General features: G+C 38.2%; 1 protein-coding gene across 7 annotated transcripts in view; it reads right to left on the bottom strand.

Annotated features, from left to right (window-relative positions):
* LOC121384461 (protein unc-13 homolog B-like) overlaps positions 1–25,601 on the bottom strand; it is a 254,702-nt gene that overhangs the window by 193,771 nt on the left and 35,330 nt on the right. For all 7 annotated transcript variants that reach the window (XM_041514890.1, XM_041514875.1, XM_041514902.1 and 4 more), the window contains exon 3: positions 15,128–15,227. In XM_041514890.1, the coding sequence (XP_041370824.1) occupies positions 15,128–15,227 (100 nt within the window). The remainder of the gene's footprint in view (positions 1–15,127; positions 15,228–25,601) is intronic.

The raw sequence follows: 25,601 nt of genomic DNA on the forward strand, positions 1-25,601 counted from the left end.
AGCAATATTCCTAGCACAGAAATGTAAGTAAATTATAATTTTAATAATGTAAAAATATTTTATTTGCCAAAAACCTTTTAAAATGGCCTCAAACCCATATCAGGATAGTTTCTATAAGGGTTCAAGTTTAGAAGACAAAGAACACCACACTCGTTCAACTCTAGCATGTGGGTTATTATGTACAAACCTACAGATAAGTGAAGTTACATTCCTTTCTGTAAACACATACATAATGTATGTAGCCATGCATGCATACAGAAATCACTACAAACAAGTCTTTGTCTAATTGATTCTTGGCATCAGTAGCATACACGTGTTTTGAAGTTCTTGTAGTTATTGCGCCAAGCAGTTTCTTTTATTCTTGGCTATTAAATATTCTTTTGGCTTGCAGGATGCAGCCATAATGACTGCAGCATATTATGTTTTGAAAAAAAAAAGAAAAAAAAGAATAGTTGGTGACAAAACAAAACCAGAAACGTTTTGTATAATGATAAGAAAAGAGATAGGGAAAAGTCTTTCGGATCGATCGACAAGAATTGGATTAGGTAACTATTTTGATAATGATGTGCTTTGGCATTTGGAGAAAATAAATCTAATCACTTGTACACACGTAACGCTTAATTACTCAGGCCAGTCCTGTTGTTGCCGTCAACCCATATGTAAGATGGTTAGGTGAACCACAGCTCCGATAATGTGAAAACAGCTTTGGGATTGAATTCAGAAAAACTCTCACAACTTTCTGATCTTGTAGGTCAGTACAAAAACAATTGCAAGGAATGAATGAATGAATGAATGAATGTTTAACGACACCCCAGCACGAAAAATACATCAGCTATTGGGTGTCAAACTATGGTAAATGTAAACACAATCAATTGTAAACACAACCAATTGCAAGGATTAAAGTTAAAGGACACCACTAGAGCATATTGATTAATTAATCATCGGCTACTGGATGTCAAATATTTGGTAATTATGACTGGTAGTCATGAGAGGAAACCTGCTACATTTTTCCATTAGCAGCAAGGGATATTTTATATGCACTTTTCAACAGACAGGAAAACACATATCACGGCCTTGACCAGTTGTGGTGCACTTGTTGGTATGAGAAACAACCCAATCAGCTGAATGGATTCACCAAGGTGGTTTGATCCTGCGATGCAAGCACCTCAGGTGACCGCTCAACCAACTGAGCTAAATCCCAGCGCGACTTGCAAGGATGATGTGATGTTTAAGAGAGTTTAAGCGAACTTTGTGAATTAGGCCCATCGAATGTACATGAAGATATAAACAGGGAAAAGAAAAGAATGTTCATTTAGTAGCAGTACCCCAGCACATCCCTTAATCAACTGCTACAAGGTATCACAAATACTTAACAGTATATTAATACATATATGTTAATTGTGACACTTCATGCTAAATACTAGAGAAGAAACCTCCCTGGGACATACACAAAAATGCCATCAGGGAAGGAATGGAAATGTCTGTAAACAGTAGTGACACACCAGCACACTGTTTTAACCAATGGTTACAAAGTATAATTAATATACAAGTACAGTAAAACCTGTCTAAACTGGACCCTGAACAAACCGGAATCCTGTCAAAACCAGCTAAATTTCATGGTCCCTAATTTGTTTTAATTCTAAGAAGTAATCATCTAAAACACCCGATCTTGTCTAAACTGAATAAATGTTAGGTCCCCAGGGTGATCCGATTTAGACGACAGGTTTGAACCTGTCAACTGTAAAACTTCAGCCCGAATGATAGAGAAGAAAACCACACCTCAATTGACAACTAACATATAAACATCTCTGGAAAGTAAACAGAGATAAAAAAATAAAAAAATAGAAAAAAAATAGGAAAGAACAGAATGTTTGTTTAATGACACCTCAGTCCATTGTTTATATATAATCAACAGCTCTGCAGAGAAGGAAGACAAGTTTTTATTTAACAAAATACTCAATACATTTTTATGTACAGTTGTATGGCAACAAACAGTTAAGGACCTCACAGAAAATGAGAGGAAAAACCCGCTGCTGCCTACATTTCATGGACTTCTATTCCCAACATTCCACAGAAGGATAGTACATACCATGACCTTTGTTAAACAGTCCCCCTCCAATCCCCCCATCCAAAATCACTGGAGAAGCCAATAGTTAGCTATATTAACCATAGAGTTTAGAATATTTTTAACCTCAAAATTCAGAATAATATTTAAAAGACAGAATTAGGATATATTTAACCATAGAATTTAGGATATTTAAAAGATAGAATTAGGATATATTTAACCATAAAATTTAGGATTATTTTAACCACAGAATTAGAAATCTTTAACCATAGCATTTAGAATATTTTAAACCACAGATTTAGACATTGTTAAACATTAATTAATTAAAATAGAATTAAAATATGTTTAACAACAAAATTTGGAATATTTTTTTTATCAAAGAATTAAGATATCTTAAATTTAACTATTCCGGATTCAGTATGTAGTTTTACTGCTGTGTTTTTCTAATACATCACTGTTCAACAGACTTTTCATAAGCAAATACAGTGAGAAATTTGTCAGTATTGTTTGTTTACACCGGGAAATGTAAACACATTACATTAAAGATATTGACTAAAGAATGCAATGAATCATATTTTTATTACACAGGCGATCCAGCTGTATCATTAACTATAAACAAATAACATATGCATACCAGTTAGACATATGGACTGGAAAATGGGTTAATATTATTACAATTATTAGTAATGAGCATTTTTATTACACAGGTAAATAACATTGTCAACATACAGGTATTATAGCCATACCAGCTGCTGAAGGACATATTGTATTGTTATTACTTCTAGTAATGTTTTATTACGCAGGCAAATAACACAATTAGCATATATCTACTATTGTAATGGCTGTAAAATGGCATAATATACTTAATTATTGGCAATAAATCTTTTTTATTACACTCCGCAAGGCTCAAGGGTAGGTGTAAACCACTTGCACTGACCAGTGATCCATAACTGGTTCAACAAAGGCCATGGTTTGTGCTATCCTGCCTGTGGGAAGCACAAATAAAAGATCCCTTGCTGCTAATCGGAAAGAGTAGCCCATGTAGTGGAGACAGCGGGTTTCCTCTCAAAATCTGTGTGGTCCTTAACCATATGTCTGACGCCATATAACCATAAATAAAATGTGTTGAGTGCGTCGTTAAATAAAACATTTCTTTCTTTCTTTTTTTATTACATTCAGTCTGGTAAACTACATGTAAGCCACTAACATAAAGTACTGTAATATAGAAATGTAGGATTCTGTACTTTATTGTAATTAATGGCAATAAATTTGCAATAAGGTGTAAAATATACACAAAATATGCATGGTAAGGACTTTATTACAATTCTGTTTAATAAACATGTAATAAAATTTGTTTTGTTCAAGGGTACCGATAAAACACATTACTTAATTAACTGGATGTCGAACATTTAATAATTTTTACACACACACACTTCAGAGGAAACCTGGTTCATTTTATTTTTCTATTAGCAGCAAAGGACATTTTATGTGTACTTTTCCTACAGACAAAACAGCCTTTGTGTGGCACTGGTTATTTTCTTTAGCTGCCAAAGAGTGAAAAAACAAAGTGATATAGGATTCAGTTGCTATTTACACTGACAAAAGAACATATGTTTTCAAGTGGATGATTTTCAATCAATAAACTTGCTCTTAACACGAACGTACACCTTGGTACACCTGGCTCAGGTAAACTCGTTTAGCACACCTTGCTATTTTAATTAACATATGGCACGTCTGTGACTGTACTTGCTGACTATGCTTATCGGTGAAATGAAATCTCTAACTGCAGGTGTACAGTTAAGATTATGTCTGATAATTTGTTTGTTTTATACCAATATATATATATATATACTCTTCAAAAAAAGAAACGCAAAAGGGTACAAATGGGTTATAACTCCGATTTTATGTTTCCTACCGGTTCATGCTTTGTGAATATAAGGTCATTGCATGTCCCAAACACATTCCCACGGTTACATTCGATAAAACACAGCTACTGTACAATAAAGTTCCAAAATGTGAATATTCGCAAAAACGCAGCCACGTGCAAACCATGTCACCACTGCACGTGCGTTGTCTGCATGTGCAACATGAACACCGACAGTATAAAAGTGCAGGGTGTTCGCTTGCCTGGCCTCTGTATCTGGCCGACAGTTGACAATCCAGGACATGCCACGTCTCAGTGAACCGCAGAGAAACAATGCCATCGGCCGACTAGACACAGGCGAATCCAGAACGGCCGTTGCCAGGGCATTCCATGTGTCCCCAAGCACCATCTCCAGACTGTGGGACCGTTACCAGCAACATGGATCAACACGTGACCTCCCTAGATCCGGTCGACCACGGGTCACTACCCCCGGGCAGGACCGCTACATCCGGGTACGCCACCTTCGGGAACGATTGACTACTGCCACCTCCACAGCTGCAGCAATACCAGGTTTGCGCAGGATATCCGACCAGACGGTACGGAACCGCCTACGTGAGGTAGGAATTCGTGCCAGACGTCCAGTTCGAGGTGTCATCTTAACACCACAACACCGTCGACTCCGACTGCAGTGGTGCCAGATTCATCGACAATGGCCTCAACTGCGATGGAGACAGGTGTGGTTCAGTGACGAGTCCCAATTTCTGCTCCGACGTCATGATGGAAGATGTCGCGTGTATAGGCGTCGTGGTGAACGTTATGCGGCAAACTGCGTGCAGGAAGTGGACAGATTCGGCGGGGGTAGTGTCATGGTGTGGGCAGCCATCTCACACACTGGCAGAACTGACCTGGTCCACGTGCAGGGCAACCTAAATGCACAGGGCTACATTGACCAGATCCTCCGGCCACACATCGTTCCAGTTATGGCCAACGCCAACGCAGTGTTCCAACATGACAACGCCAGGCCTCACACAGCATGTCTCACAACAGCTTTCCTACAGAACAACAACATTAATGTCCTTCCTTGGCCATCGATATCACCGGATTTGAACCCAATTGAGCATCTATGGGACAAGTTGGACCGACGCCTCCGACAGCGACAACCACAGCCCCAGACCCTTCCCGAGCTGGCAGCAGCCTTGCAGGCCGAGTGGGCCACCATCACCCGGGACGTCATCCGTACTCTGGTTGCTTCAATGGGCAGGCGGTGCCAGGCAGTTGTCAACACACGCAGAGGCCACACCCGGTATTGACTCCAGATGACCTTGACCTTGGTGGTGTGTCCTATCACTTACTCACAATGGACTAGAGTGAATTGTGAACAATCCTGCAACATTTGGTAATTATCGGACTCACCATTCAATAATTAAATCAATTCTCCAAATGTTACGACAATGTGGTTTTGCGTTTCTTCTTTTGAAGAGTATATGTATGTAGTGACATTGACATTAACAGGATACAGGATCTTGACATTCGCAATAATGTACTGGCCATTATTTCATTATTTTCAACATTTCATCTATCTACTTAATACAACCAACTAGATGGGACACATCTGTTACTACAGTTAATTACTATTATGATCACAATTATTACTATGATTATTATGATTATGATTATGGTTATATTATATTATATTATATTATATTATAATAATTATTATATTATATTATATTATATTATATTATATTATATTATATTATATATTATATTATATTATATTACCGCCCGTAGTAGGGGTGCATAGTAGGTGGTTACAAGTGCCTCTTAACAATGCCAGAAGTAACTACTGAACACTCCCCGAAGTGGTCAGACTAAGCCCACAGCGAAAAGCTGATGGGGAACAGGTGTGTGGCACAGACAGCTACAAGAGACAAGCACCTGTCGCAGTTGGAGAGACAAGGACTGGGATGTGGAGATGGACAGCGAAAGAAGTTGAAAGATAGGAGTTGCCAGATCGGGAAGAAACGAGATGGAATTCAAAGGAGAGAGGAAAGGGGGCACTGGGATATAAAAAAAAGATATATATATAATTATTATTATTATTGTTTCATGTATTATTGTTCAGAGTATTTATTTGTTTATTTAATCATTGGATTTCATTTATTTATTACTTTATTACTTTATTTACTTACTTTTTATATGTATTTACCTATGAAAGCCCAATGCATACAACAGCCAACATATTACGATCATGGTGCACTGGTGATGGTCAGATCAGGTCAGGTCAGGTCAGGTCAGGTCAGGTCAGGTTAGGTCAGAGAGTTTAACGTGCACATTCAGAGCAAGCTGTTGTAGCCATGCCTGTCCTGGGTGCAGGTGTCAGCCTCAGCTGGTTCCTCCGTCCAGGACAGGAAAGGGGTGGGGAGCATGAAGGGGGGACCGCCTGCACTGTCAAGTGCAAGGGAGCACCTGCAGTCCGACCGTGATCGGTAACAGGCGGACGGGTGGTTTGGTGCTATGGAATTTTGAGTCCCGAAGGATGAGTCATTCGGATGATGAAAACTCAATTAGTATGACTCAAAGTTTGTTTAGTTTAATGAACCCCTACCCCTGCAATTAACAAAATTTTCAAGGAAAAAAACCCAAAAAAACATGCTGAAGAAAAAAAAACGACTGAATATAGTATACAGCAGAACACCCCGATTGCTGTGGGCAATTGTAGGGGTTGGACACCACTAGAGCACATTGATTTATTATTATCCATATGGTTTAACATGACCAAGTTAATAAAACCATACGAAGCCCATGTGTAATAACAAGTGTTATGACATAATTTTGGAAAGTGACATCATAACCTGACATACAAATGTGGTTCCCCAGTTCTAGCTCAGACTGTGTATGTGAAACATGACGTCATTTTATCGTCTCCTTCTAGTTGTGGATATTCATAAAAAAAACCCACAATAATAATATGGATAATAAAGACATTTATACACTCATGTGTGAGTATTACCCTCATTCTTACTTATAAAACAAAAGTTGTACTGATTTTATGAAACTCATGTCAGAATTCATGTATTACCCTCATTCTTACTTATAAAACAAAAATCGTGACATTTGTTTCGTAAAATCAGTACTACACACAAGCTTGAATAATAATCTCTGTTTAATCACTGCAGTTGCAGCAAGGGATCTTTTATTGCACTTTCCACATTTACATGTATGATATTTGATATCAGTTAAAGGTAAAATGCTATATTTGGATCAAAATTTGATAATTCTGACGCACCTGTTACATTTGTTCATTAGCAGCAAGGGATCTTTTATATGCACTTCCACACATTTACATGTATGATATTTGATATAAACCAGTTAAAGGTAAAGTTATGCTATATACTGGATGTCAAACATTTGGTACTTTTGACATATAATCTTAGAGAGAAAACTTGCTACTTTTTTCAGTTAGCAGCAAGGGATCTTTTATATGCACTTCCACACATTTACATGTATGATATTTGATATAAACCAGTTAAAGGTAAAGTTATGCTATATACTGGATGTCAAACATTTGGTAATTGTGACATATAGTCTTAGAGAGAAAACTTGCTACTTTTTTCAGTTAGTATCAAGGGCTCTTTTATATGCACTTCCACACATTTACATGTATGATATTTGATATAAACCAGTTAAAGGTAAAGTTATGCTATATACTGGATGTCAAACATTTGGTAATTCTGACATATAGTCTTAGAGAGAAAACTTGCTACTTTTTTCAGTTAGCAGCAAGGGCTCTTTCTATACACCATCCCACAGACAGGATAGAACAAAAAAAGAAGAAGTTTGTTTTGTTTCATGACACCACTAGAGCACATTGATTTATTAATCATCAGTTATTGGATATCAAACATTTGGTAATTCTGACATATAGTCTTAGAGAGGAAACTTGCTACATTTTTCAGTTAGTAGAAAGAGATCTTTTATATGCACCATCCCACAGACAGGATAAAACATACCACAGCCTTTGATATGCTAGTCATGGTGCACTGGCTGGAACAATAAATAGTTCAATGGACACACCGATGGGGATCGATCCTAGCTCGATCGTGTACAAGGCGAGCACTTTACCACTGGGCTATGTCCCACTCCTAAACCAGCCAAGAGCACTGGTTGCCATGGAGATTTGGTAACAAATGCAGTACAAAAAGGCCATGAATTATTTTGTTTTCTTCTTCTTTTTAAAACAAAAAACTGAAAACAACCTTTTCTAATTAATGCTATTATTGTAAACGAACCTGGAACGCATAAGTCTGATTAAGAATTTACGCACCATCAGTTATTACGTGCATGTCATTATTGGTAATCTTTAATCTATTCAACTTGAGTGAGCACAACAACAGAGTAATGCAGAACATGTGGCTATAATTCAATCCTGCAGACAACGTACCTATTACCTGTTCCAGGTGTTGTCACAGGTAAACAGGCTTTGAAAATGGAGGAAAACAACTATAGGATCAATGCAAGGATTCTATGCTGCACGTCTGACACACGTTACATTCTCAAGATAGTTTAAAACTGCATGCAGTCTCAGTCAGGAAAGGAAAGGAATGTTGGTTTAATGACACCTCAGCATATTTTTAAACTACTTATTCTGGTGTCTATCATGTAGCTATTTTCACACCTTGTTGAAAGAAAGAGAGGAAAGGAAAGGAATGTTGGTTTAATGACACCTCAGCATATTTTTAAACTACTTATTCTGGTGTCTATCATGTAGCTATTTTCACACCTTGTTGAAAGAAAGAGAGGAAAGGAAAGGAATGTTGGTTTAATGACACCTCAGCATATTTTTAAACTACTTATTCTGGTGTCTATCATGTAGCTATTTTCACACCTTGTTGAAAGAAAGAGAGGAAAGGAAAGGAATGTTGGTTTAATGACACCTCAGCATATTTTTAAACTACTTATTCTGGTGTCTATCATGTAGCTATTTTCACACCTTGTTGAAAGAAAGAGAGGAAAGGAAAGGAATGTTGGTTTAATGACACCTCAGCATATTTTTAAACTACTTATTCTGGTGTCTATCATGTAGCTATTTTCACACCTTGTTGAAAGAAAGAGAGGAAAGGAAAGTAATGTTGGTTTAACAACACCTCAACACATTTTTAAACTACGGTTTTTAATCTGGTGTCTGACGTGGTTATTTTGACACCTTGTTGTAAGAAAGAGACAGGAAAGGAATGTTTGTTTAATGACACCTCAGCATATTTTAAACTATGGTTTTTAATTTAGTGTCTGATATGTGGTTATTTTAATACCTTGTTGTAAGAAAGAGAAAGGAAAAGAAAGTTTGTTTAACAACACCTCAGCACATTTTAAATACGGTTTTTAATCTGGTGTCTGATATGTGGTTATTTAGACACTTTGTCAGTAAAAAGGAAACCTACTGCTGATAATGATAAAGCAGCAAGGAATCTTTTATATGCACTTTTCCCATAGACAGGACAGTACATACATTATGTACATACCAAATGTTTGACATTACCAAACGTTTGACATCCAACAGCTGATGAAGATTAATGTATCAATGTGCTCTAGTGGTATTGTTAAACAAAAAAAACTTTACAGGTAGTACTAAACCAAATAACTTCTGACTGGGTCAACGTTTGAAGTGCACCAAACTTGTGATAGAGCAGTTAATACCACAAAAGCCTGTGATTGGTGATATATGTGTGTGTGTTTTTTTTGTTTTTTTTTAAATTCATCTGGGCAAAAAATGCATGCAATTTTATTTCATCTAGTATACCACTGTGTCAAGTAGCCTTGTGCTTGAAACATGTATGGAGTACCTGTAAAAAAAAAAAGGTACTAACATTTTGTGCGGAACTAGGGTACCATAGTCATAGATGCTACCCATTTTCTCTGAAATGAGCAGCTTGACCCCCAATTATTTCTGATTCACTTTAAGGGTGAGGAGTAGTAGTATTTATATCTGTAGTGTTTTGATTGAAACATTGCAGGTAGGAGTTTCAGCCACATATGTTACTATTGTAGTCTATGGGATTTGATTTGGTAGTATACACCCTATAGCACATATTCAGTGCATAATAAAAAATATTATTATTTTGTCATTTTATTTATTAAACTATACTGGTTGATTAATTAGCCATCACTTGACCATACAAGTTCACAATGACCTTGACGATGACTATAATCACTGTACGTGGCTTTGAATCAAAGTTAGCACTGTAAAGATTTCAATAATTTCAATTTCAATAATTTCTTTTTATATGGCATTTGACTTGCCATATACAACTTTCACATATGTTACTATTGTCATCTGTGGGATTTGATTTGGTGGTATACACTCTAAACAGTGTTTTCTGTCACACAAATCAGCACTATTTTTTACCACACATCTTAGCTGTATTTTCTACATGACAGAAAATGAGGTGGATTTTCATCACACTACAACTTAGTTGTATTTTCTACATCACAGTAACTCAGCTCCCTTTTTCATCACACTATTACAAGAAAGCCCCGACCCACAACTACAAAAAAAAGAAAGAAGCTCCAGTGCTGTGAACGCGACTCTTTTAACACCAGTCTTTGACAAGAGCTGACCACTACTCCGACTAATGGGTTATTAGCTCCATGATGAGAGTTTGGCCTTTAAAATGCCCAGCGTATGAATGCAACATAACGATGAACATCAGTGCGGACCTGCCCTCAATTTGGTAACGGTGCGCATGGCTGTCTGTATGAGGTCACAGAGCATTATCCCATCCAAATCCCCAATTCCCTCAGGTCTTGCTTTTCCTTATCTAGTATGCTAGACTTGATTAAATTGGTGGCGGAATTTGGAATTTCTCACACGGCAGTCTTTGAAATGGGGGAAGACGAGCTCAGAAGACTAAAGCTGGTTTCGTCGCCGAATGTCACGGCCAGTCACTTTTAAAAACACGATCAATGATTTTTCAAAGAATTAAGCTCTGAGGTAATGGTTTGAGATTGCATGGTTTGGATTGGGGTTTTTATTTTATAAATGTGCCCTATCCTTCCCCTCCCCCCCCCCCCCCCACCTCCCTTCCTACGGAAAAAAAAAGATAAAAGGATTCTTCATGCAAGTTTTACTGGGGAAAATCTCTTAGTGAAATATCTGATAATTGGAGGATTTAGTGAATATGCATAACTCGTATTCTATTGACACAGAGATCAGCTTTTTAAAAAATGACCATTATTTCTTACTATCTTTAGAACTCAGGAAAAAAAAACCCTGAACTATATGGAGTGAATCCAGAGGTTGCATTGTCAAGATGGATGGGGAAGGCTTAAGAATGCATTGAAGCAAAGATTTGTACAGTGTTAGGTCAGGTCAGGTCAGGTCAGGTCAGGTCATAGGATTTAATGTGCACATTCAGAGCAAGCTGTTGTAGTGCATGCTTGTCATGAATGCATGTGCCGACCCATGCCAGCTTCTCCTCCAGGACAGGAAAGGGTTTGGGGTAGGAGGGAGGAGAGATTGCCCACACTGGGAAGTGCAAGAGAGCACCAGCAGCCTCACCAGGGTCAGTAGCAGGTGGGGACATTTGTGGTTCTATTGAATATTAACTGTCCTGTAGGATTAAGTCCAAAATATTAACATATTGCACATTTTTTATTAGGTAATTTGGCATATAACTTGGAACGGTTCATCGGGGGAAGGGGGGGAATTGAGCTATTTGAATTTTGTGTACAGTGTATGATGCCTGATTTATTTAAAGAAACAATTTTCTCTTAGGCTTATAGATCTGCCACTGCTGTATGCAAGTATGTTTGTCAGCAACCATTTTGTTTTTCAAATCTTTTTATTTTCTGGGCACATGTAAGTACAGACATTGCTATTTACCAATCCATGGCTAAACTGTGGAGTTGAAATACAGCAAACATCAGTGTTAAACATGGTCCAATGCCTACGATGACCAGAATTAAACTGTGGAGTTGAAATACGGAAAACATCAGTGTTAAACATGGTCCAATGCCTACGATGACCAGAATTAAACTGTGGAGTTGAAATACGGCAAACATCAGTGTTAAACATGGTCCAATGCCTACGATGACCAGAATTAAACTGTGGAGTTGAAATACGGCAAACATCAGTGTTAAACAAGGTCCAATGCCTACGATGACCAGAATTAAACTGTGGAGTTGAAATACGGCAAACATCAGTGTTAAACAAGGTCCAATGCCTAGGATGACCAGAATTAAACTGTGGAGTTGAAATACGGAAAACATCAGTGTTAAACAAGGTCCAATGCCTACGATGACCAGAATTAAACTGTGGAGTTGAAATACGGAAAACATCAGTGTTAAACAAGGTCCAATGCCTACGATGACCAGAATTAAACTGTGGAGTTGAAATACGGCAAACATCAGTGTTAAACAAGGTCCAATGCCTACGATGACCAGAATTAAACTGTGGAGTTGAAATACGGCAAACATCAGTGTTAAACAAGGTCCAATGCCTAGGATGACCAGAATTAAACTGTGGAGTTGAAATACGGAAAACATCAGTGTTAAACAAGGTCCAATGCCTACGATGACCAGAATTAAACTGTGGAGTTGAAATACGGAAAACATCAGTGTTAAACAAGGTCCAATGCCTACGATGACCAGAATTAAACTGTGGAGTTGAAATACGGCAAACATCAGTGTTAAACAAGGTCCAATGCCTACGATGACCAGAATTAAACTGTGGAGTTGAAATACGGCAAACATCAGTGTTAAACATGGTCCAATGCCTACGATGACCAGAATTAAACTGTGGAGTTGAAATACGGCAAACATCAGTGTTAAACAAGGTCCAATGCCTACGATGACCAGAATTAAACTGTGGAGTTGAAATACGGAAAACATCAGTGTTAAACAAGGTCCAATGCCTACGATGACCAGAATTAAACTGTGGAGTTGAAATACGGAAAACATCAGTGTTAGACAAGGTCCAATGCCTACGATGACCAGAATTAAACTGTGGAGTTGAAATACGGAAAACATCAGTGTTAGACATGGTCCAATGCCTACGATGACCAGAATTAAACTGTGGAGTTGAAATACGGCAAACATCAGTGTTAGACATGGTCCAATGCCTACGATGACCAGAATTAAACTGTGGAGTTGAAATACGGCAAACATCAGTGTTAGACATGGTCCAATGCCTACGATGACCAGAATTAAACTGTGGAATTGAAATACGGCAAACATCAGTGTTAGACATGGTCCAATGCCTACGATGACCAGAATTAAACTGTGGAGTTGAACTACGGCAAACATCAGTGTTAGACATGGTCCAATGCCTACGATGACCAGAATTAAACTGTGGAGTTGAACTACGGCAAACATCAGTGTTAAACATGGTCCAATGCCTATGATGACCAGAATTAAACTGTGGAGTTGAAATATGGCAAACATCAGTGTTAAACATGGTCCAATGCCTACGATGACCAGAATTAAACTGTGGAGTTGAAATACGGAAAACATCAGTGTTAAACATGGTCCAATGCCTATGATGACCAGAATTAAACTGTGGAGTTGAAATACAGCAAACATCAGTGTTAAACATGGTCCAATGCCTATGATGACCAGAATTGGAAAGTTATGACCATTTGACTGGCTAGTGGGACATTTGGGTTCAGGGTGAAAATGCTCTTGCAGAGAGGTGAAGTTAATTTTTTGAGAAAATAAAACCCCACCAGTTGAATATATACATGAAGAACTTGGGTTTAAGGGTTGTTAATATAGCTCAACATTTATGGGAGGTATAAATGAAAAGATCAAGGAAGGAAATGTTTAATTTAAGGATGCACTCAACACATTTTATTTACAGTTATATGGCATCAGACATATGGTTAAGGACCACACAAATATCTTTTATATGCACTATCCCACAGAAAGGATAGTACATACCATGGCCTTTGTTACACCAGTTGTGGAGCACTGGCTGGAATGAAAAATAACCCAATGAGCTCACTGATGGGAATCGATCCTAGATCGATTGCACATCAGGTGAGCACTGTCCCACCTCTGAAAAGATCAAGGCAGAAAATGAAAGTGAATGTAAATCTTTGTAAAAAAAACCCCACGTTTAACCATAAAAACAGACATTCTGATGGAGAGGCTATTCCTTATTGTTCACCAGAGTTAAGAAAGCTTTAGAAAGAGTATTTTACAAGTACATGTAGATCTGGCACCAGGCCCACTGGACGCAATGTGAGAGTGTTCAAGCCACATCACCAAGTGTGCCGTGCAAGGTGTATTTTGAAAACTCTGTCATTTTAGGTGTTGTCTGATGTTTTTAAAATGAATAATGCAATTTATCCTATAACTTACCCATAATATCCATGTCATAAACCCATTTGATATTTACCATTATTAACTCGGTTAATACTGTTTTGCTGTCAATGGGTCATTTGATTATAGCCAACGAAGTTTGTATACCTGAGTGTAACGTTTTCATGAGATTTAGTTGGAAGTGCTTCACATCAACCTACTTTTAAAGGTGTTAATCGCGATGGCGTCATATTACCAGTAATGGTGGGGTGACTTCAGAACTTTGATTTATGTCATTTTAGAAGTGTTATACGATAACTAGAATTCGCTACTCATGTTTTTGAATACGTAAAATATCTACCTCATCTAGTTAATCGGTATTTGTTGAGGCATTAACACTGATTAATATTTTCCTTATTGGAAAACATTCATGAAGAATTATATGTTTTTTTGGTTTTCTTAAATAGTGGGTCTACCAATGTTGGAATGGGTGAACTGCTTCAGAGTCCTTGGTATAATAACACTTTATATTTTGTTGTGTTTTATGTGGTTTCCCCCTAGTAAACTAGTCTGGGAGTAGCAGTCTTCTTTGTGGCAGTGCACAAAGATGAAATCTCCAGTAAAGAATCTCCTCGGGAGTGGCCATCCTCCTATAGAACTTCTATGAGGCACTGGATAGAGATTCAAGGAATCAACCACTATTTTGCCAAATGCTTATTCGACTCTGCAGTGCACAGAGATACGAGTCTTGGTAGAGTCTTGATCACGTTTTACAATTTTGTCATTCAAATTTGTTGTTTGTTTGTTTGGTTGGGGTTTTTGGGGGTTTTTTGGGGGAGGGGGGGGGGGGGGGGGAAAGATGTATCACAACAGAGATTGTCCAAAAAGAAAGCACTCACAAGAGGAAGTCCTGTTCCCAGCATGGATGGTTGCCCTTAACTTGAATTGTCGTGGACTTCACATTTTGAAGTTTGAGCGTCACATACGTGTTGAACCGTTCTGAAAAAATAAAAATAATATTCAAATATACATGTAGTATATATATGCAATGGGTTTTTTGCCTGACCGCAAAAAAAAATAAAAAAAAATAAAAAAACTACAATTGAATGTAGTATTATTACCATAGGTTTAGGAAGATGACTGGAGTGGACAGTGATATTATTAATTCACCATTAAACTGGTGGGACAGACCAGGCATAATCTTCAGAGTTGAGAGTGAGAGAGTGAGAGAGTGAGTGAGTGAGTGAGTGAGTGAGTGAGCGAGGGAGACAGAGAGAGAGAGAGAGAGAGAGAGAGAGAGAGAGAGAGAGAGAGAGAGAGACGAGAGAGAGAGCCACAGAGTGAGACAGAGAGACTGAAAAAAGACCCCAGATAGATGGAGGGAGAGGCGAGAGAGAGAAGAGAGGAAAAAGAGGAGAGGGGAGAACGAGAGAGAGAGAGAGAGAGAGAGAGAGAGAGGGAGAGAGAGAGAGAGAGAGAGAGAGAGAGAGAGAGAGAGAGAGACAGAGAGACAGAGAGACAGAGATAGAGAGATATAGACACAGACACAGACAGAAAGAGAGACAGAGATACAGACAGAAAGAGAGAGAGACAGGCAGACATAGACAGACAGACAGAGATAAAGAGAAAAGAAAGAGAGATGTGGAAACGGAGAGAGAGAGAGAGAGAGCCACAGAGTGAGACAGAGAGAAAAAACAGATGGAGGGGGAGAAGTATGACAGGAGAAATGGAGGGGAGAGAGAGAGAGAGAGAGAGAGAGAGAGAGAAAAAAAGAGAGAGAGACATAGAGAGAGAGAGCCACAGAGTGAGACAGAGAGAAAAATCAGATAGATGGAGGGGGAGAGAGAGAGAGAGAGAGAGAGAGAGAGAGAGAGAGAGAGAGAGAGAGAGAGAGAGAGAGAGAGAGACAGACAGAGACAGAGAGACAGACAGAGATAAAGAGAAAAGAAAGAGAGATGTGGAAACGGAGAGAGAGAGAGAGAGAGCCACAGAGTGAGACAGAGAGAAAAACAGATAGATGGAGGGTGAAAGAGAGTGAAAGAGAGAGGGAGAGAGAGAGAGAGGGAGAGAGAGAGAGAGAGAGAGAGAGAGAGAGAGAAGAGAGAGAGAGAGAGAGAGAGAGAGAGAGAGAGAGAGAGAGAAAGAAGAAAAGAGTGGTGGGGGAACAGAGAGAGTGATGGGGGAACAGAGAGACAGAGAGAGAGAGAGAGAGAGAGAAGAGAGAGAGAGACAGGCAGAGATAGAGAGACAGACAGAAATAAAGAGAAAAGAAAGAGAGATGTGGAAACGGAGATAGAGAGAGCCACAGAGTGAGACAGAGAGAAAAACAGATAGATGGAGGGTGAGAGAGAGAGAGAGAGAGAGAGAGAGAGAGAGAGAGAGAGAGAGAGAGAGAGAGAGAGAGAGAGAGAGAGAGAGAGAGAGAGAGAGAAAGAAAGAAAGAGTGGTGGGGGAACAGAGAGAGTGATGTGGGAACAGAGAGAGAGAGAGAGAGAGAGAGAGAGAGAGAGAGAGAGAGAGAGAGAGAGACAGAGAGACAGAGAGACAGACAGATAGACAGAGATAGAGAAAGAAAGAAATGTTTTATTTAACGACGCACTCAACACATTTTATTTATGGTTATATGGCATCAGACATATGGTTAAGGACCACACAGATTTTGAGAGGAAACCCGCTGTCGCCACTACATGGGCTACTCTTTCCGATTAGCAGCAAGGGATCTTTTATTTGCGCTTCCCACAGGCAGGATAGCACAACCCATTGCCTTTGTTGAACCAGTTATGGATCAATGGTCAGTGCAAGTGATTTACACCTACCCATTGAGCCTTGCGGAGCACTCACAGAGATAGAGAGACAGAGATATAGACAGAGACACAGATAGAAAGAGAGAGAGAGAGAGATAGATAGACAGACAGACAGAGAGAGAGAGACAGAGTTAGAGAGACAGAGACAGAGACAGAGAGAGATCTCTCTACATATTTATAGCATGCGCATGCATGCATGCATGCATGCATATGATAATGGCATGAACCGATTGCCCACCACCTCACACATAGAAGCCATAGAAACTCATGTGGCAAACTGTATCTTAAAGAGTCGGTTTACTACGGCATTCTATGAACGGTGGTCATTAATTATAGAATTGCTACCCGACACATGTACACACTGAATGAAGCAGCAAAAAAACACCCAACAAAGACATATATATTTAAAGATCTGCTCCCAAAGAGACATCAACAAAGAACTAGGTTTACTCCTTTTTTTTTATACGATTAAAGCATTTTTCATTGCACATAAAATTGAGCGTACCGGACCTGTCGTGCATATACATATTTGATCACACAACATGCAATAAAATGCAAACTTGCACAGTCACTCATCAATTAAATAACCGGTCATGCAAACAAGCATCATGTGAAGAGAAGGTCTTCAATGGGAAGTGATCTGCTTTCCGTGCATTTCTACAAACACCATCGGCACTGACGTCAGATTAACTCCGCAACAGCTGAACCGCTTCCTCTTTCGAAAGACAGTTTGGAGAAGATAAAAAAAAGAAGCTTGTCATGCAAGCGGTAAATAAAACTAATAAAGAAGGACTTTATCGATCACGTGCACCGGCTCAAACGCAAAGTGGAGTCTTGAGCAGCTGTTACAGTCAAATGAGCACACACAATTAGTGATGATCAAATTAATTCACTAAATCCTCATTCAATATCCTCAATCTGTACGCTATAGCTGCTACACTGTTTTGGATGGAATACTTTCACAATGAGAGAGTCAGGACATAGCTCAGTGGTAAAGTTAAAGTTTGTTTTGTTTAACGGCACCACTAGAGCACATTGATTAATTAATCATAGACTGTTGGATGTCAAACATTGGGTAATTTTGACATGTAGTCATCAAGAAAACCCTCTGCATTTTTCCTAATGCAGCAAGGGATCTTTTATATGCACCATCCGACAGATAGGAAAGCACAAACCACAGCCTTTGACTAGTCTGGACCGGCCTCGGTGGCATCGTAGCAGGCCATCGGTCTACAGGCTGGTAGGTACTGGGTTCGGATCCCAGTCGAGGCATGGGATTTTTAATCCAGATATCGACTCCAAACCTTGAGTGAGTGCTCCGCAAGGCTCAATGGGTAGGTGTAAACCACTTGCACCGACCAGTGATCCATAACTGGTTCAACAAAGGCCATGGTTTGTGCTATCCTGCCTGTAGGAAGCGCAAATAAAAGATACCTTGCTGCCTGTCGTAAAAGAGTAGCCTATGTGGCGACAGCGGGTTTCATCTAAAAAATATCTGTATGGTCCTTAACCATATGTCTGACGCCATATAACCGTAAATAAAATGTGTTGAGTGCGTCGTTAAATAAAACACTTCTTTGACTAGTCTGAGCTAAGTTCCATTCTTAAAAATAATTTAATCAAATTAACTGATGCTAACACATCAGGTTTTAGAGGTGCTATACATGTAAGCAAATGGAAAAAAGTTAAATTCTGTTTTGTTTAATGACACCACTTGAATACTTTGATTTATTAATCAATGGCTATTGGGCTATATAGCCAGTCTTTGTATGCAATATTTAGCATGATAAGTATGTTAATCGACTGGATGTATATGGCAAAAAAAAGAAGAAGAACGAGTCAAAGTTTGTTTTGTTTAACGACACCAATGGAGCACATAGATTTATTAATCATCAGCTATTGGATGTCAAACATTTGGTGATTCTGAAGTAGTCTCAGAAAGGAAGTCTGCTACCTTTTTCAATTAGTAGCAAGGGATCCCTTATATATATATGCAGACAGGATATCACATACCATGGCCTTTGATATACAATGTACCAGTCGTGGTGCACAGCCTGGAACAAAAAATAGCCCAATTATGAGCCCACCAATGGGGACCGATCATGCATCAAGTGAGTGCTTTACCATTGGGCTATGTCCTGACCCGTATTGGTTATATGCTGGCCAATGTACACACATACATGTAAACACATCTAGCCAACAATCCCTTATTGGTTATATGCTGGCCAATGTACACACATACATGTAAACACACATCTAGCCAACAATCCCTTATTGGTATATGCGGTTACATTATCATTTGTGGGGGGCCAATGTACACACATACATGTAAACACATCTAGCCAACAATCCCTTATTGGTTATATGCTGGCCAATGTACACACATACATGTAAACACATCTAGCCAACAATCCCTTATTGGTTATATGCTGGCCAATGTACACACATACATGTAAACACATCTAGCCAACAATCCCTTATTGGTTATATGCTGGCCAATGTACACACATACATGTAAACACATCTAGCGAACAATCCTGGCCAATGTACACACATACATGTAAACACATCTAGCCAACAATCCCTTATTGGTTATATGCTGGCCAATGTACACACATACATGTAAACACATCTAGCCAACAATCCCTTATTGGTTATATGCTGGCCAATGTACACACATACATGTAAACACACATCTAGCCAACAATCCCTTATTGGTTATATGCTAGCCAATGTACACACATACATGTAAACACATCTAGGCAACAATCCTGCATTATATCTCTGATGTTGTTACAAAAACAAGAGTATAAATCAAATGACAGCCATATAAAATATATATTGGATTTTGGTGGTGATATATTATGTTGATCATAGCCAGCCTATATAGATGAATGCATGCTGGTCTTGAAATGGCAGTAACTCCTTTCCTACAATCTTTGTGGTGATTTGTTAACAACAAGTGCGTAACTCATAGAGGGTATATTAGGACAATGACAGCCATGTCAGACCTTCTAAGACTTGGTAGTTTTTTGGAAAAAGTTTAAGTTTGTTAAATGTTTAACGACACCACTAGAGCACATTGATTTATTAATCAACGGCTATTGAATGTGAAACATTTGTTAATTTTGACATAGTCTTAGAAAGAAAACCGCTACATTTTTCCATTAGTAGCAAGAGATCTTTATATGCACCATCCCACAAGCAGGATAGTACATACCACGGCCTTTGATATATCAGTCATGGTGCACTGGCTAGAATGAGAAATAGCCTAATGGGCCCATTGATGGGAATCAATCCTAGTAATAACAAAAATTGCTGCATACGTTCAAAGAAGATTGTTGGCAGTGCAGATAAAGAGAAGAAACAATCAGAATTATGGGAAAAGATTACAACAGCCTTGTGTATTACATTTTTTTTTTTTTAATATATAAATGAATGTGACACTTTAATTGAATGAATGCTACATATGTAAATCAGCAGTGCAGATGAGATGAAGAAAAATGATCAGAATGATCAGCCACTGTTACAGTAGCTTTACGTATTATATTCTATGTTTAAAAATATACAAATGAAGCCATGTGACACTCAAACTAAATGAATGCTACATATGTAAATCAGCAGTGTAGATCATACAAAGAGAAACAATCAGAACGATCAAACAAAGTTGCATTTGCCTTGAGTATTATATTAATGTTTTTTAATATATAAATGATGCCAGGTGACAGACTGAATGAATGCTACGTATGTAAATCAGCAGTGTAGATCATACAGAGAGAAACAATCAGAACGATCAAACAAAGTTGCATTGGCCTTGAGTATTATATTAATGTTTTTTTAATATATAAATGATGCCAGGTGACACTCAGACTGAATGAATGCTACGTATGTAAATCAGAATATCTAAGACCTCTCATGGTGGTTTATTAAGTTCATATGCAAGACTTTATTGGTTTTATGCTAGCCAATATTCATACATAAACAGAGTCTAGTGAACAATCCTATAATGTTAGAAAAACAAAGAGTACAAATCAAACAAAGTGCGCATATTTGAGAACACCGACGGCCACATAAAAATATATATAAGATTTTGACAGTGATATACATTGTACATTGATTATAGTCAACTTGCATGCCAGTCTTGAAATGGCAGTAACTCCTTTCCGACAATCTTTGTGGTGATTTGTTAACAACAAGTGTGTAACTCATAAAGAGTATATTAGAACAATGACAGCCACGTCAGACTGTCTAAGACTTGGTCGTTTTAGGAAGTCGGTCTGGTATTTGGCCATTTAATTACGCGGGGCAAACACTTCCTGCATCCTATTAATTTTCCACAAGTGTCATCGACACTTGCTCGGTTACCGTGGAAGCGGGGCGGCGCAGATACGGCATTAACCGTCAACAAGCCGCAGAGAGGAAAATTGGGAAAGAAAGTTAAAATTGACAATCTTGGTTAATTGCCTCGAAAGTAAATCAAATATATACTGCATCTCCAACTGACCCAAAGTGATGTCCAATCAATTTCTGTGTTGGCGGAATAATGTATACATGTATATGTGTCACATGAAAGAGAAGTGTCGCTGAGTGTCTGGCGAGGATAAAGATTTTATTAAATCTGGATAAAGGTTTGGTACACTTGGAAGTGAAGGGATTCTGTGTGTGCGATGGTTATTTAACTTTACACAAGAAAGAAGAGAGAAAAAATTGAAGTTTTTTTTATTTAATGACACCACTAGAGCACATTGATTTATTAATCATTGGCTATTGGATGTCAACTAATTGGTAATTTTGACATAGTCTTAGACAGGAAACCCGCTTCCTTTTTTCATTTGTAGCAAGGGATCATTTATATGCACTATTCTGCAGACAGGATAGCACATACCACGACCTTTGATGTACCAGTCGTGGTGCACTGGAATATTTATTTATAAGAATACACTAGCACATTTAGCTTGACCACTGCTTGTTTGGTGTCTGAACATATATTAGGGGCTAACGCAGGATTTTTATAGGGAGGGTGTGCATCTTTAAAGGGACATTCCTGAGTTGGCTGCATTGTAAGACGTTTCTGACTAATAAAATATTTCTACGATTAAACTTACATATTAAATATATTTTCTTGTTAAGAATATCAGTGTCTGTATATACAATGAGTTTCTGGTTGTCTTTATATTTATAAGAAGCCCAAATTAGATTTTGTCTTCAAACAATTTCATATGTACAAAAAGAAAATATTTTAGGAAATAAAATGAAATTTAACCTAGTGCAAATATAAGAACGATCAGAAACACGTTAATATACAGCCATTAATATTTTATGCAGAAAAATATATTTGATATGTAATTACAATCGTTGAAACACCTCTGTTAGTCAATAACAAACACCTCTGTTAGTCAATAACATCTTAAAAATTGCAGCAAACTCAGGAATGTCCCTTTAAACAATTCTCCAACAGAATTTCAAGGTACACCCACATGTATTATATAATCCATGCTCAACGTTATTTTTACATTGATAAAAGTGTGCAATAAGTCTCTATAACCCATAAATATGAACACTACAGAGAACATTTGATTTAGTCTTGTGGCACAATTCGCTACACTTGTCTCAGAGATTGCTACACAATTTTAAAACATTAAACAGTAGTTGCTAATAAACTTCCAATTGAATAAAAATACTGCTAAACAAAGATTTTGAAAACAAAATGTTCCCTGCACTACAACACCTCCTCCAAAGTATTAACTGAAGAAACTGGAAGCTTTCGTGGCTCATTTTCAACTGAATGGAATGTTGTTAAAACATTCCTAGCTTTGCATATGTTTTACAAGGTACTCCATACATGTTTCAAACACAAGAGCAAGGATGTGATGATGAAATGTGACGTCGTCTGGAGGTCGTCGAGAAGTCCCCAGAGTTTGATATTGAGGGGTGTGTCTTGTGTCCATACTTTCTGATGGTTCTCTTCCAGGTGTGGGCAGTTTTATAGGATGTGTTCTGGCATTTGTTCTTCAGCACCACATTCACATTGGGCAGTATTTGCGAGACCCATCTTTTTCAAGTGTTTTTTCAACCGGCAATGTCCAGTTCACAGATGGAAAATTATGGTTTATTCTTTCCTGTCTAACTGGTTTATGCAGTCTTTGTCAGGGGTGTATCCAAGAGCATTTAACACATACATTTTTTGTTCCAATGAAACACTTTTTTTTGACGATCAACACTATCACAATTTTCACCAATGGCAGAACTGGTAGTACTAACTGCAATATCAAAAGTTGGGTGCATTTTACACTTTGACTCAGTTGGATGTTATTTGGTGTAGTGCAATCTCCCACACATACGTATATACATATATACATGTATATATACAGATGCATACAAGCTTTGTACAGACAGACGCCAGTATGAGAGAAAACAAAGACCATGGGTCTGTAATTGCTGATAACCTGTCATTTCTGTTGGTATATTAAAGATATCTGTATGTTTTGACAGCTAAATGTGCTTGCAGACGTCATCCTGTTAATGTCTTTTAGTGATTATGTCTCAGAAAAGACTGAGTTGGCGTAAAGAGGGATTTCCTATTAGCGGTGTGTGTGCATAATGGAAAGTAATAAATTTCCTACACTTCTTATAAAGAAGATAATTAACATATACTTTTCTATAAGTCAGTTTCATGTCGACAGCTCTCGGAGATGTTGCTGCTGTATATTTTATGTGAAAAGAAAAGAAAAGAAAAGAAAAGAAAAGAAAAGAAAAGAAAAGAAAGAAATATTTTAATTTATTTAATTTTACATAATCATACCAGTCGTGGTGCACTGGCTGGAATGAAAAATAGCCCAATGTGTTATCCCGTCTGTGGGATTAAGCAAATGACCTGTTACACCAATTGTGGAGCACTGGTTGGAACGAGAAATGGCCTGATGGGCCTACCAAATGACCGTGCATCAGGCAAGCATTTTACCACTGGGCTATATTCCTCTCCAAAAAGGGGAAAAAAAGGAATATTTGTTTACCGATACCCGATCAACACATCTACACATCCAAAATGCTCAATTTATGCATCATTTGACAAATGCCATACTAAATTCTTTACATAAAATTGTTTTCATTACATATTATGTTTTACAATAATAATATCCAATGAAAATCTGGGGGCAAGACATAGCCCAGTGGTAAAGCGCTCGCTTGATGCATGGTCAGTTTGGGATTGATCCCCATTGGTGGGCCCATTGGGCTATTACTTGTGCCAGCCAGTGCACCACGACTGGTACATCAAAGGCCATGGTATGTGCTATCCTGTCTATGGGATGGTGCATATAAAAGGTCCCTTGCTGCTAATTGAAAAGAATAGCCCATGAAATGGCGACAGCGGGTTTCCTCCTCAATATTTGTGTGGTCCTTAACCGTATGTCTGACGCCATATAACCATAAATAAAATGTGTTGAGTGCGTCGTTAAATAAAACATTTCCTTCCTTCCTTCCAATGAAAATTTTAGTAGTATTCTATATTATAGATAAGAGGCAGAATTACAGGTAATCGATTACAATCAAATCAGTTCAAACTTCAAACATACATACACAGTTAATACATTTAACAATGGCAAAAGAAAATAATGAAATCCCACAATGAATGAATGAATGAATGAACGAACGACACCCCAGCACAAAACACACATCGGCAATTGGGTGTCAAACAATTGTAAATATATAAATGAATTGATAATCATCATCAATATAAAAATTCTAAAAGTTAAAACCCAGTGTAAAGAGTTGTGCAGTTTTTTTTTTTTTTTTATATAAATCCAAGGTAAGTATTTTAACATTTGGAATAGAAAGAAAGAAATGTTTTATTTAACGACGCACTCAACACATTTTATTTACGGTTATATGGCGTCAGACATATGGTTAAGGACCACACAGATTTTGAGAGGAAACCTGCTGTCGCCACTTCATGGGCTATTCTTTCTGATTAGCAGCAAGGGAACTTTTATTTGCGCTTCCCACAGGCAGGATAGCACAAACCATGGCCTTTGTTGAACAAGTTATGGATCACTGGTCAGTGCAAGTGGTTTACACCTACCCACTGAGCCTTGCGGAGTACTCACTCAGGGTTTGGAGTCGGTATCTGGATTAAAAATCTCATGCCTCGACTGGGATCCGAACCCAGTACCTACCAGCCTGTTGACTGATGGCCTAATCACGACGCCAGTGAGGCCGGTCATTTGGAATAGAACTCAACATCTCATAAAAAAAATTCTAAATATGTTCTGGGTGAAACCGAGACAATTCCATTACAATCAAAGACAAGACATATTTTTTTAAACAAAAAGTTGGAGGCAGCATTTGTGACATCAAGTGCTGGTTCACTGAAATGTCAATCGACAATTACACCACAGAAAATGTTGTCTTCTACCTATGTCAATTATAAAGCTGTCGGTTCTGTTTCCAGAGAGAACAGTGATTGGCATTATACTACCTTGTAACTAGTGTGGATGATTTTGGCACCATGCTGTCATGTATATTGACAAAGCAAATTAGATCAGCAGGGACACTTTACACAGTAGTGTTG

Source organism: Gigantopelta aegis, chromosome 2 (assembly GCF_016097555.1).
Source record: "Gigantopelta aegis isolate Gae_Host chromosome 2, Gae_host_genome, whole genome shotgun sequence".
Taxonomy (NCBI): Eukaryota; Metazoa; Mollusca; class Gastropoda; order Neomphalida; family Peltospiridae; genus Gigantopelta; species Gigantopelta aegis.